The sequence below is a fragment of the Agaricus bisporus genome (genome assembly GCF_000300575.1).
Source record: "Agaricus bisporus var. bisporus H97 unplaced genomic scaffold AGABI2scaffold_7, whole genome shotgun sequence".
NCBI lineage: Eukaryota > Fungi > Basidiomycota > Agaricomycetes > Agaricales > Agaricaceae > Agaricus > Agaricus bisporus.
In genome coordinates, this window is record NW_006267370.1 from 214,984 (window position 1) to 228,427 (window position 13,444).

Sequence of the window (13,444 nt, forward strand, 5' to 3'; positions counted from 1 at the left end):
CAAGTCAGAAGTATTTATAGGAATTGTTTCGATCTGTGTTTCATTTGTATTTATGTTTTATCTTGTGTCTGATATTTATGTTCCAAGTTTGTTTCGTATCTTGTCTCATATTTATGTCTTATCTCTTCACACAGTTATTGTAGATTGACTACTGTATTACTTGTTCCATTTCATCTATTTCTATAGGTAGATAGAATGTATTTAAACTGGACTTCTGGCAGCGGATCAAAGTCAAGCTTTGATCTTCTCACAGGGCATCCATGTAGCTGTAATAAGATCTACTCTATTATCATCCTCACATCTAAACCTTCATTGTCATCCACTCCAAGCTATTCCTGCTACTGTTAGCCTTAACAAATTAAGGTTTATGTAATAAGTCTAGTTAGAGTGTATTCTATAGTTCTGATCTTGTATGGTTCTCAAACTATAAAAGGATTAGCAGTTAGACCACTTGCCTTGCCAACGCCTAATCGTGCGATTCGTGCCCACATCTAGGGGACCTTCGTGTGCTTCTAGGTAAGTATCAGGACTACTGTAAGGATCTTAAATTGATCTTTTGCCACTCCTAATACTGAAACCATAACAGATGATGTGAACATCCAGTTGTAATAGTACAGTAATGTTCTTGTAGGAGTTGGGATATCCAGATTAATTGTTGTGAACAATCAGAGAGTGCCATATATTTGGCCTCAGTCTATGAAAGTGTGATGGTCTTCTGCTTTTTACTCAGCCAAGATACTGATCCATCAGCAATTGTACAGAAGTTGCCAGTGACTGATTTTTGATCAAACAGATCAGAGGCCCAGTCAGAATTAGAATATGAAATGATACCAGCATTTGAATTGCCATTAAACTCAAGAACCATTTTCTTGGTACCATTCAGATATTTAAGCAAGTGCATTCCAGCAGTGTAGTGTTCTTTGGTAGGTGCTACCATCATTTGAGACATTTTTACAACTGCGAATGCAATGTCTGGTTGTGATCTGATGTTATATCCGGAACACGCTAACTCCACCACCTTCCATTCTCGGTATCAATCCCGGTACGTTCCGGATATTCCTTTCCAACTCAATCCGTTCGCATCAATCCCGGCAATATCGATTCCGACTTACCGGTCACGTTGACCGATGGAATGCCGCAATACCTTCGGTATTGCGGTTGCGCTCCCACGGTCGCTTTACGACCAACGCAATGTGGGTTGTTATTTCCATCGCAAGACTTACCCACTTCAAGACCTCCTTTCCGTTGCACCGTCGGAATCCCTTAAGGTAAAGACTCCTTTCCGTTATTTCAATCCGAACTATTGCGCAATCCTTGCGCTATCATCTTTCATGTTTCCGAATCCGTATTCTATTCATTCTTCGTGTATTTAAGCCGTAGATATTCTGTACGGTACTTCAGTCTGAAAATCAACTTAGATTGTTCCTCGCTATCTCTCGCTTGATCTCTCTCTCGCTCTCAAATGATTCCGCATTCCGCAGGTCGCTCGTCTCTGTCTCTAAATCGGCTATCGACTTAGTTGGAAGGCATAGCGCACCGTTCCCGTGTCGCTAAGGCCAAAGCCGTTTGTTCGCTAAGTCCTTTCCGGCTTAGCGTTACCTTTCCGGTCATAGTCTTAACATCTGATCATTTAGGTACATTAAAGATCCAACTAACTGCTGATATTTTGTTCTGAATTTGGCCTTAGGTACTTTGTTGGAAGGTTTTAAACATGAAACCTTTTGGTAACAGTGTTTCTTCAGATCCAGATTGGATTCTGAATCAATCAAGGACTTTCTGAAGATATTTCTGTTAGTGCAGAAAGATCTTTTGACAAGATCTATCTCTAGAGATTTGCATCCCAAGAAACTCCTTGATTACAACATTCCCATTTCATGGAATACTTAAGCTTCAACTCTTTGAGGAGCTTTGAACCATTTTTGTCTAAACAGGCAACATCATTGATATAGACTACAGCAATTACCAATTGAATCATGGAGAAAGAAAGCTCCAGATTTGTAGTTCAGTCACTGTAGTCAACATGATGTTGACCACATCTATGGTATACTACCTTACATTGAGGTCCAAGTATCCCCTAGCATTTTCATTCATTGAGTGGTGTGATATGCATGCAAAAGCTGTGATTACAGACAATCAGGTAACAAAAAACTCACAACAAGTTGGAGATCTGTGAGGACAGTGAGAATACAAGATAGCTCTATAGTACCATTACCAAGAATACAACTATTCATCTTCATCTGCTTCAACTGGTATAGTCTGGCGCCTGCGTTTCGAGGAAGCTGGGAAAACTGTCAATAAAATACAAGGTATGTTGAGTGAGTACTTGCCTTTTTTATTTGCTTTTTTTCTCGCAGCTACCTTGCGTTTCTCAACCATATTTTCGAATGCCTGATCTTCTTGGCCTTGATTTCTATGGTCCTCCAGAATCTACAAACAACGGAGTGAGAAATAGATGTAAGATAATGAGAATTGTCCATGCCTTCTCAAATTCGTCCAACTCAGTATCAGGCTTGTCTTTCGACTTATTACTCCGTGCCTAGATATCATTGAGACTTTAGCCCGCATGGAAAAGAGTCACCTCGCACCTTGTTGAGAATCTCACTAAATTTGTCGAAGACGGCAGGTTCATGCAATTTGTCGCGATAGAACTGCAGTCCCTCAATCAATCTTTTCACTGACCGTTCACTTTTGAATGGTAACAATGACAGGCAAAATGCGATATCACGCCATTGTCGTGGATCTTCCGTGAAGCGGAATCGTCCACACAATTTCTCGACAATATTTTCAGCTTGTCGTTCCTACTTTAGTGTTAGTGGCAGAGAACATGGATGAGATGGACATGAAAAACCTTATCAATGAATGTAAAGATGTACCGCAGCGTATTTTGGAACATATGTTCAGACACTGCATGTTCTCCCGTCGACAGGTGGCTGATAACTAGAAATCCTCACCATCAGTACAGCGCGAGTAATATAGCTACTAGAAGCACTCACCGTCAGGTAAATTATTATAGATTGCATTTTCCTTGCCTGAAAGTTCTTTGAAGAACAACTTTGATAAGTCTTGAATTCTCGCATCGTCATCCTCAAGACACTTGGCCATCTCTCCCAGCTGCCCCTTGACCTTGACCATTCCGTTTAAAATCAGGTGCGTCAACACCATCAAAGTGTTCTTCTTAACCTGTATAACGCCATCCGATAGACCTTTATACATCTGGCTCGAGTTCTCGTCAACGATGGACGCGAACGATACGGCTATATCTCCAAGAGCGATTGCGATATTCCCTCTGACGGTCGAATCTTTCGATTTCTCGAGAAGCTTGAAAAGAAGATCGATGTGATCTTCACAAAACTTTGAGCTGACGCAAAGTAGCTTGCTGAAGCTGATGATGGCAGTCCTTCTCAAGACGGAATCCTAATTGGATTTCAGCAGAATGAAATAAGGCCGAGGTGTTATATGTACCTTGAAGATTTGAGGACTGCCACAGACGCGCACTATCATCTGGGCGTAGGCTGCTAGCAATGACTCCTCTCCATAGAGGATTTCATGTTCCCTGACGGCCTGTATACGGTCTCCAATTTCATCTTCTGCATTCCCGGCAACTTGGTCCAATTCTTCCCCGTCTTTGTCTTTGGCGGATTGGGCCCCGCTTGCTTGTTTTTCCGCTGTGTAGATTGAATTGACCGTCACCGTTTGGATAGCAAGAAGCTACAACACATACCCGCATACTTCTCATCCTTTTGCCTCTTCCATTCCCTTTCGACAAGTTCCAGAAATACAATCTGCTTCAGGGCAACGTGACCGATGACGAAAAACAATTGGCTCATTTCGAAATTATCCGCTGTCCTCTTCTCTCCACCGGCGTTCTGCGTCAGAGCTGGCTGAGTGAACGACATATCTGCCTGGGTCATAGATACGTCCCCATCTTCGTCCATTTCCCCCTTTTTTTTCTCTCCTTCATCATCATCGTCGCCCTCCTCTTTCTCCTCATCATCGTCTTCTCTTTCCTTGTCCATGGCTTCTTCTCTGATTTCTTTTGGCCCGAATGCCCTAGCCGCCAACTTCTTGATAAGATCTCCACACCATTTATCGGGGTGTTGACCTAAAGCGTAGACAGTATTGACGGCATGTTCAGCTAAACCAAACCAGTCCAACGACCTGCAAGGCCTTTCCACTGCTTTCTCGAGCGCCGAAAAAATCGAAGACGTCATCGGATAGCGGACAGTATTGTCCTTGAGTGACCCTTTAACTTTTTTGGCACTACCATTTAAACGCTGGAGCGCTATGCACGTGTACCGCGCAAGCTCTAGATCAAGCTAGGAGAGGCGTAAGTATACAATACTGGGTAAAAATTTGTTTGAAATCACCCTTCCAAGTTTTCCAAGGCCGACTTTGAGCATCAACTCGACGTGGTCTTCGAGAATGCTCTTCTTCGCAATGGCCATCATTCCGAGAACCATGATTGCAGCACGCCTCTGAACCGGTGGTATATGCCTATTGGAACCTGTACCAAAGAATGTTGAGTAAAATACAGATTCTATCTCGAGAAAAACGTTACCATAAATCTGCCACAGTTTTGCGATGACGTCAGGGTGCACTCGATCTTCCTCCATCATAATCCGCATCATTTCTTCCAAGCTAGTGATATCAGCCAGCGTGCAATCAAAGGTGCGTCTAGACGAGTCAATGAGCATGATACCTGGGAAAGAAGTCAAGCTACGCACTCGATCATATTCTTGGCGATGCGATTTATTTGACTTTTCGCGTCGCCTCCCAGCTCCGGGTCAGCTTCAAAGTACAATGAACAGTAGACTTCAATTAATCGCTGGCGAATGCCCTTGAGTTCCTTCCCGTCTTCTGAAGTCAAGGCACTGTTGTCTTTCACCCAGATTAGGTGAAGCATCTTCTGTATACCCTCCTATAACATGCGTTGAGCACACCAAATAGGACAGCAACGAAACTCATACCTTGGCACCCTCCAGCTCGTATCCATGGGCAATCCTAAAGAACTCCATAGTCTCCAACACCTCAGCCTTGTTTGTCGACCCGAGAAGTTGAACCAGCTTTTCCATTGAATTCTCAATCAGTCGGATGAAGGACAGTGCTTCGGCATAATACTTCCTTTTGAGCCTCAAGCGAAGTATGTCGTCGCTCTCAAGTGCAGCAACGGCAGCTTGTTCTTGACTAAGCGCTTCCATGTTGAGCTGCGATTTGCGAGGTTTCAGTTTGGATTTCTTAGCCTTTTTCCGTGGGTTTCCTTCGCTATCAACGGACATGGCATCATCTTCATCTTCGTCGGTAGCTTCATCATTATCTTCTTCAGTTGCAGTACCGTCGTCGTCGTCGTCAACGTCCATAGCATCTTCGTCATTGACCCGATGTTTCTTAGACCTTCATTGGTGATGCAAGTGAGAGGGTCATATAAATACGTGGTAACAGAGAAGCTTACCGAATTTTTTTCTTCCCAACATGCTCCTCGCCTTCGTTTCCCTCATCTTCATTGTCTCCCTCCTCCTCTTCCTCGTTTTGGACCTCCACAGCTTTGCCAACTTTGCCCTCAACTTTGTCCAACTCTTTTCTCACAGCGTCATACTCGCTATTCCAAATTTCATGTTGCAACATCCCACCATGCATCATTCCGTATGGGTGAGTAACGAGGAGTTTGATCAATAGACTGACTGCAGCCTTTCTTACGGTGGAAGCCTTGTCCTCCAGCGCGTTGGCAGCAGCTCTTGTGCTTGCCAACCGTTGTTTGGGAAATTTGGGGACCTTGATATCAAAGACTTTCGAAAGGACGGAGAGGACTTTTGTTCGAACGTACGAAGAAGTATCGAGGATGCGTTCATGGAGAAGGTCAAATAAGCCGTTGATTTGTTTCTGAGTTTGTTTAGAGTTTGTGTCAGAATCCAAATTTCGTGCGAGCTCTTGGATAATGTGACCAATCACTTCAACGATTGCAATGCGCATTGGATAAGCCTGCAGAGGAATAAGAAAACATTTCGTGGAGTCGAACATTAACCACACCTCAGAGTCCAATTGGTTGAGCAATAAGCTAAGTTGTTTCAACAACGACCTCGGCGCATATTCCGCAAATTTAACCAAAAACCGAGCAAAGTTTCGAGGACCTTTGTTATCCTGCGCATTGAAGGATATGCTGGCGACCTCTCTCAAAATGTCGTCGCCAAGTTGAGTATGCGCATATTGGGCGGCAAGGATGTGCAAACATTCAGCCAAGATCTCAGGAAGGTGCTCGTAGAATTGTAGGTTCTGAATGATATTCGTGTGTGCCACAAGGATTTGGTTATGATGTTTGACGGAAACGCATATAACCTTTTCCGCGCCAAGGCGAATTTTTTCGTCTTTCATGTATTGTTCGTTTTCGAGCACGTAGTAGGCTGGCTTGACGAGGCAACTGCATGACTAGCGTGAACGCTAAGTGCACGGGGAGAGAGCGGAGGGACGCACCTGACGAACGTCTCCCTTTCAGTGGTCGTTTGCCATACCTTCTGCCAATGCATACCAAGCTTGACGAGAACCTTGCTGATGACGGTCAGCACAGCCGGGATCTGATCCTGCCATGACCATGTTTCTTCCATGCGTGCGGCTGCGGCTTTGGCAGCTTTTGCGCCAGCAGCCTTGCCGCCTCGACCTCTCCTTGCCTTGGGAGCCGGGGCGGCTGGAGCATTGTCGGACCCTTGTATATGCTCAGCGGCAGTGACAAACCACTGCAAGAGAAATCCAAAGAGCTCGAGAGGGATTCGATGAGACGAGTCGGTGGCCTGTTCGCCTGATTCAATATCGCGTACGGTGGCATCGATCTCGCTTTGTATTCCTGACGTGAGAGAGTCGAGGACCTTGTTCATGAGCGTGCCAGAGATGGAGGAGGAGTACTTGAGGACACTTCTGAAGACATCAAAGACCTCTGGATCGCGAATGGCGTCGGTGTTGTTAGCGACGGCCTCGACGGCTGCCTCGAGGAATCTAGCAGGGTCTTCCGAGGAAAAGTCGTGTTCGTTGTCGATGGCATAGGTATGCACATCGTGGGCCAGTGCAGTGAGCTCGTCTTGCAGCTCAAAGCTCTCCATAAAATCAAAGTCCAAAAGTCAATGATTTAATGCAATCAAATCAAAGCACGAATATGAACGCGTCTGTCACGTTACCACGTCACGCTTGGCAATCAATCTTTTTCATGGATACACACAAGGCGCACCGGCCTTCGCAGTCGGGTGTGAAAGCTGAGAAAAAGGCGAAAGCAAAAGGAAAAGAAAAACACCAGCAGGGCTTCAACGAAAAAGTGCGTAGATCTTCTCAAATTCCTCGCTTTTTCCTCACAAACCAATACCAGGCATTTGCTCCAAGATCTGGCCGCAACGCAGACCGACAAGGACGTCGGGCAGCTGAAAAGGACCAAACTCGCCTCCATGTTCCCCTCGTCAACAGGACCCCCGACGACATCCCTCCGCCTGTCATCATCGCCATTGTCGGCCCTCCAGGCGTGGGCAAAACAACCCTTCTCAAAAGTCTCGTTCGTCGCTACACAAAGCAGACGCTAAACGACCCAAAAGGCCCCATTACCGTCGTCGGTGGAAAGAAGCGTCGACTCACCTTTATGGAATGCAATAACGATCTCAACGCCATGATTGATATCGGCAAAGTCGCCGATCTCGTCCTTTTGATGATCGACGGTTCATTTGGCTTTGAAATGGTATGGAAGTCATGTCTATCTACTCGTTTGAAATTTTTATGATTTGCCGTCTAGGAAACGTTCGAATTTCTAAACGTCCTCCAGTCCCATGGTTTCCCCAAAGTCATCGGCATTCTCACTCACCTCGACCTCATAAAAAAGGCCGCTACCCTCAAAGCCACCAAAAAAGCCCTCAAAAAGCGTTTCTGGACAGAAATCTATCAAGGCGCAAAACTTTTCTACCTTTCCGGCGTCATCAACGGCCGTTATCCCGACACTGAAGTCCTCAACCTCTCCCGCTTCATTTCCGTCATGAAATTCCGCCCCCTCGTTTTCCGTAATTCCCATCCATACGTCCTCGTCGACCGTCTTGAAGATCTCACACCGAGAGAACAGGTACGAACATCGAAAGGAAAATGCGATCGCACTGTCACGCTTTATGGCTACGTCAGAGGAACAAACCTTCGGATGGGTACAAAGGTTCACATCCCTGGTGTCGGAGATCTCGATATGACCAGTGTTCAACCCCTCGGAGATCCCTGCCCATTGCCCGACGACGAATCGGAGAAGCGAAGAAAATTGAGTGAAAAGAAAAAATTACTCATACATGCTCCCATGAGTGACGTTGGAGGTGTGATATACGACAAGGACGCCGTCTGGATAAATGTTCCTGGTAGCTTTTCTAAAGGAAATGATCAAGGTCCGTGGGCTCATTCCTTGCTATCAACTTCGACTGATTTGGCTTCTAGTTCCACAAGGTGAGGGTGAACAAATGGTCATGGATCTACAGGACATGGCAGGTACTCTCGAGGATGCCGTCAGCAAAAGTCAGATCCGACTATTTGGCACATCGTCAAATCCGCTTTCTATGACCAATCTAAATGAGGGTAGAAATCAAGACGGAGACGACGAGGAAGATGAGGACGGCGAGGAGGATGAAAATGGCGAGGAGGATGAGGATGAGGACGACAGCGAAGGAGATGGCGCCGTCGACCTGGATCACCTACCAAACGGTGCAGAAAACACTGGACGTCAATCACACAGAGTTGTACAGCGCACTCTTCCTTCCTCGAGTCGACAATCACGGACAGGCGTAGAATACGCCGAAAGTGACTCCGACCTTGGCGAGAATGACGATGAGGACGGTCAAGTGCATTTTGCTGTCGACGACGAGGATGTTGATATACCAAGTGATGAAGACGCTATGGATGAGGACGAAGACGATGCTCCGCGTTGGAAGGCCAATCTAACAAAACATGCTGAGTTATTGGCTTCTTCACAGAAGAACAAACGGAAGGACTGGATCAAGTTAATTTACTCATCCGACTTGACGCCGGAAGAAGTGTTGCATGGCAAGAAGGCGGGTGGCGATGACGAGGAAGTTGATGATTTCTTTACGATCAAGCACAAGTCTGATATGAACCAAATGGAGGTACTCGACATGGGCAAAGAGCCGATTGATGATGCAGAATTAGAAAAATGGGAAGATGAGGAACTATTGGAATCGATCAGAGGACTCTTCATCACCGGCGACGACACTGGTGCGAAAGGAGACAACGATGAAGAATGGGTTGGAGTAGAAGACGATGGTGGCGAAGAAGAGAGTGGGGATAGAAGTAATGCAGAGGCCAAAGATGCAAAAGCATTACAAGCTAAAAAGGAGGCCCTCAAACGCAAGTTTGACGAGCAATACGACGACCCAGAATCTGCCAAAGTCGACTTTTATGATGCCGCAAAGGATGAAATTGCTCGTCAACTTGCACTCAATCGCGCAGAATTTGAAGGAGTTGACTTGGAAGCCCGTGCTCTTGTTGAAGGTTTCCGGCCTGGAATCTATGTGCGCATAGAGCTCTCGAATGTTCCATGTGAACTTGTGGAACATTTTGATCCTCATTACCCTATCATCGTCGGTGGTTTACTCGCTGCAGAAGAGCGGTTTGGTTATGTCCAAGTTCGAGTCAAGCGGCATCGTTGGTTCGTGCGAACGCTCAAAACCAACGATCCACTCATCTTCTCCCTTGGCTGGCGGCGGTTCCAGACAGCCCCCATTTACTCTCTTGACGACCATTCGATCCGAATGCGAATGCTCAAATATACTCCTGAGCATATGCATTGCTATGCGACATTCTATGGCCCCGTTGCTCTCCCTAATACAGGTTTCTGCGCATTCAACTCATTACTCGGAGATGCGCCTGGTTTCCGAGTTAGTGCAACTGGAGTTGTTCTTGACATTGATCGTTCGGTGAAAATTGTCAAGAAGCTCAAGTTGACGGGTGTACCTTACAAGATCTTTAAAAACACGGCGTTTATCAAGGACATGTTCAATTCTGCGCTGGAGGTTGCTAAATTTGAGGGTGCGAATATCAAGACGGTATCTGGTATTCGAGGCCAGATCAAAAAAGCACTGCCCAAACCTGAAGGTGCTTTCCGAGCCACCTTTGAGGACAAAATTCTTGCAAGCGGTGAGTATATAGAATTTTTGGCGTGATACTTTTACTGAATTCGACTTAGACCTTGTTTTCCTTCGGGCTTGGTATTCGATCGAGCCGCGAAAATTCTACAACCCCGTCACTTCCTTACTATTGTCTAACAAGACAACTTGGAAAGGCATGCGACTTACGGGACAAGTGCGGCGAGATGAAGGTCTCAAGACACCTTTAAGTGTCAATTCTACGTACAAAAAGGTCGAACGGGCTCCTCGTAAATTTAATCCTTTACGAGTTCCTCAGAAACTGCAGTCGGCTTTGCCTTACGCATCGAAACCGAAACTTATGAAGAAACAACGGTCGCAGACATATTTACAAAAACGAGCTGTTGTGATGGAACCGGAGGAGCGTGAAGCTGTAGCGTTACTGCAGCAGATGCGAGCGTTGAGAAAGGACAAGGTGGTGAAACGGAAGGAGAAAAAGGACGAGAAGAGAGAAGAACACAGAAAAAAGCGGGAGCGAGAGGAGAGTCAGTATGAGGAGAAGGAGAAGGAAAAGAAAAAGGATGTGATGCGGATGGTTGGAATGAAGACGAAGCGAGAAAGCGAGGCAGAGCAGGGTCACGGGCGTGGGAGAAAACGGCGCAAGACCTAATTTACTTGTCACATTGTCACGATTTATTTTTATATTTCTTTCCTCCAAAATTCCTCAGTCATGGTTCTGCGTATAACGCGTTCAGCTGTTCGGCGACCATGGACACTCCAGTCGCGCTCGATGTCGCAGGCAGCACTGGCTGTCCAACGCCCGCCGCCACCTCCACCTGTTCCATTAACAAAAGGTCGGAGACGACCATCCTTGGTTGCCAGAGATACACTGAACAGTATTGGGCCCGCATTTGAGCTCGAAAAGCGGGTAAAGGCATTGGAGGAAGCAGTAGCAGAAGAGGTATGTCTGTCCCCGCGAAATCTGTCTCGACTAGACATTCAGAACGTGACTAGGAAAAATCACTGGCGCCGCCCTACTACTCTGACGAGGACCTCATGTTTCTTTACGAGGATCTTCTTGATAACTCTCTTTCGTCTTCTCCTTCTGAGCTTGATACCGAGGCTCAGGAGCAACGACAAGCTCTTGAAGATGCTCAGACCATTCAAGAAGCAGAATGGAGACTTTCGCAGAATCATCCGGACATCATTCAACAGGTGTCAGGTAAAGGGCATTTCTACCATAGAGTAATGGCACAAGCCCAGGCCGTCACCCGTCGGTATGAGGAAATGAGAGGATTGGTGCTCAAGGGCACCGACGACGAAGGACAGGTTGTTGCTGGTCCCAGCAAGGTTTCCGTGCCAGTTAACGTGCTGTCTGTGAAGGAATGCGAGGCCATTTTTCGTGCTTGCGTGTGTTAAACAAAATCTGACCTTGTTCGACCACTACTAACATTATTGTACAGACGAAGTTCCAAGACGGACCTGGAGCTGTACTAACTCTGAACATCATGAAGGTATGCTTAATTATAAGTTAACAAAATCTGGAACTGATCAGGTTCAGCGTACTGGGGTGCCGATACCTGAGGCTGTTGTGACTAGCACTCTTGAGATTATTGCTGACCGGGGCAATGTAAAAGCTACCGAAGCCGTAATTTCAAACTTCACAACGTCTCCCACCGAACGCCAGAGGCATCTCCATGTCAAAGCCCATCTAAAAACTTACCTGAAAGAAAAACGCAGAACTACAATTCCATCATCAGCACTAGAAGTCCTCCACTCATACGAAAAAAAGGGCCTTTTCGCACCAATGCAGACGTATACTTCGTGTATAATTACCCTATTATCTTCACGGTCTTCCATCTCTCGAGCTCAAGGATGGGATCTGTTCACACACATGCGCTATGTCGCGCATCCCAACCCAGACGCCTGGCTGTATGCCTCGATGATTCGCGCCTGTGCAAACCCGATCTCTTCCTCCCGTCGATCTGAACCCGAAAAGGCATTAGATTTTTGGACAGAAATGACTGTCGACAAGAAAATCGAGCCGACAGTTCAAACGTATAATGCTGTGATTTTGGCTTGCGCCAAGTCGGGCGAAAGAAAATACGTCAATGAGGCTTACCGCATCGCAAAGAGATGCTGGACGCAAACAGAGACGCGAGGGGGAAGTCGGCTTTTAAACCAGACCAACATACCTTCATTGCGCTGCTGGAGGGTGCGAAGAGGGTCAGTGACCTGGGGCGGGCAAGATGGATCTTGGCTGAGATTGTAAGAGGAGGAATCAGGAGCAAGGCTAGCAAGGATCTGAATGAACCGGAAGGCGTGCACATCGACGAGACGATCATGATGCATCTGTTCAACACATACTCGACGCACAAATCTCCTTTTATTAGAGAGTCTACGTTAGTACAAGAAGAGGAATCTCGCACGTCGTCTGCGATGGAGGAGAGCATGGCGGCTGCTCCTTATTCTGTGGAAACTCCCGATTCTCCGCCTTCCTTTTCTCATATTCCGCCACAGAGCCGGGAAGAAGTCATACACGAAGTGACATATTTGTTTCAGCGCATTCTGGAAGATGTTGGTATCCGTCGTCCAGGCGCCCGTGGTCAATCTTCGTCATATCTTGAGAACGTGTTTTCTAACGTTAAGATCACCTCAAATCTTCTGGGTGCCTACGTTTCTGTATTCTACCGCCATGCACCCTTACGCGTTGCGCAAAAAGTTTTTTGGAGCGTATTCGAGGAGACCAAAGTGCAGAGATCGGCGAGAACATATATTTGGGCTTTACAGCGTTGTGCATTTGCAGAGCCTGAAGAGAGCGAAGTTGCACTACGATTTGCTGATGAGTTGTGGAAACAATGGCGGGTTCTAGAGGATAACAGTAAGGGAAAAGTAGACCCGAGGCTCATAGAGAATGCCTATTCGGCTCGAATAAGGATATACGCCAAGTAAGCATTTCCCAAGTCATTTCCAGCACGGACTAAATTTTTGTACAGACACGGTAAATTGGACGAGGCTATGGACGTTCTTTATGCCTTTGTTAAGCGATATCCACCTTCGTCCATCCGAGAGGCTGCAGAGAATCCGCTTTTCCGGTCTACGCGTACGTCTCTTGAGGATAAATCGAGACCACTTGTTCGGATGACGGCGGCTACGGAGGTCCCTGACGATACGGTGCCTCCTTTGCTGTTGTTCAGCGACTTGGAGCTTTTGCATCATCGGCTGGCGTTCGTGGAGATGGTGCAGGGGGTCAGATACGTCAAATGGGCTGCCAAGTCGTATGAGTGGATGTTGCGCGTAAGGAGGGACGAGTCATTTAAAAAGAGTAAAAAATAACCAGATAGGCGATC

At 46.5% G+C, this 13,444-nt stretch overlaps 4 protein-coding genes across 4 annotated transcripts; 2 read left to right on the plus strand and 2 right to left on the minus strand.

Moving 5' to 3' along the window:
- Window positions 1-2,255: 2,255 nt before the first annotated feature.
- Window positions 2,256-7,423, minus strand: AGABI2DRAFT_186286 (hypothetical protein; the record flags this gene model as incomplete). The annotated part of the gene is made up of 16 exons (XM_006462292.1): window positions 2,256-2,279; window positions 2,328-2,427; window positions 2,480-2,536; window positions 2,586-2,798; window positions 2,849-2,937; window positions 2,994-3,414; window positions 3,463-3,665; window positions 3,722-4,316; window positions 4,368-4,504; window positions 4,559-4,674; window positions 4,725-4,918; window positions 4,968-5,391; window positions 5,450-5,976; window positions 6,025-6,412; window positions 6,466-6,971; window positions 7,409-7,423. Coding segments are annotated over 16 exons (4,008 nt in total), but the record flags the coding sequence as incomplete, so codon positions are not given.
- A 543-nt stretch (window positions 7,424-7,966) lies between these two features.
- Window positions 7,967-10,814, plus strand: AGABI2DRAFT_223611 (hypothetical protein). The gene is made up of 3 exons (XM_006462293.1): window positions 7,967-8,384; window positions 8,434-10,146; window positions 10,196-10,814. The coding sequence occupies exons 1-3, from the start codon at window positions 7,997-7,999 to the stop codon at window positions 10,762-10,764; spliced, it is 2,670 nt and encodes an 889-aa protein (XP_006462356.1). The 5' UTR covers window positions 7,967-7,996; the 3' UTR covers window positions 10,765-10,814.
- Window positions 10,815-10,823: 9 nt separating this feature from the next.
- Window positions 10,824-11,439, minus strand: AGABI2DRAFT_137063 (hypothetical protein). Its single transcript, XM_006462294.1, has 2 exons — window positions 11,109-11,439; window positions 10,824-11,055 (listed from the first exon to the last, which is right to left on the minus strand). Exon 1 carries the CDS (start codon window positions 11,289-11,291, stop codon window positions 11,115-11,117), a length of 177 nt encoding a protein of 58 aa, XP_006462357.1. The 5' UTR covers window positions 11,292-11,439; the 3' UTR covers window positions 10,824-11,055; window positions 11,109-11,114.
- A 1,050-nt stretch (window positions 11,440-12,489) lies between these two features.
- Window positions 12,490-13,443, plus strand: AGABI2DRAFT_193519 (hypothetical protein). Its single transcript, XM_006462295.1, has 2 exons — window positions 12,490-13,042; window positions 13,091-13,443. The coding sequence occupies exons 1-2, from the start codon at window positions 12,534-12,536 to the stop codon at window positions 13,428-13,430; spliced, it is 849 nt and encodes a 282-aa protein (XP_006462358.1). The 5' UTR covers window positions 12,490-12,533; the 3' UTR covers window positions 13,431-13,443.
- The last annotated feature ends 1 nt before the right edge of the window (window position 13,444 follows it).

Bases quoted from the DNA above. Each gene is read 5' to 3' on its own strand.
- AGABI2DRAFT_223611 (XM_006462293.1), top strand. From the start codon at position 7,997: ATGAAATTCCGCCCCCTCGTTTTCCGTAATTCCCATCCATACGTCCTC. The intron at 8,385-8,433 runs GTCCGTGGGCTC...TTTGGCTTCTAG, and splicing joins TTCTAAAGGAAATGATCAAG to TTCCACAAGGTGAGGGTGAA. The intron at 10,147-10,195 runs GTGAGTATATAG...AATTCGACTTAG, and splicing joins GGACAAAATTCTTGCAAGCG to ACCTTGTTTTCCTTCGGGCT.
- AGABI2DRAFT_137063 (XM_006462294.1), bottom strand. From the start codon at position 11,291: ATGATTCTGCGAAAGTCTCCATTCTGCTTCTTGAATGGTCTGAGCATC.
- AGABI2DRAFT_193519 (XM_006462295.1), top strand. From the start codon at position 12,534: ATGGAGGAGAGCATGGCGGCTGCTCCTTATTCTGTGGAAACTCCCGAT. The intron at 13,043-13,090 runs GTAAGCATTTCC...ATTTTTGTACAG, and splicing joins CGAATAAGGATATACGCCAA to ACACGGTAAATTGGACGAGG.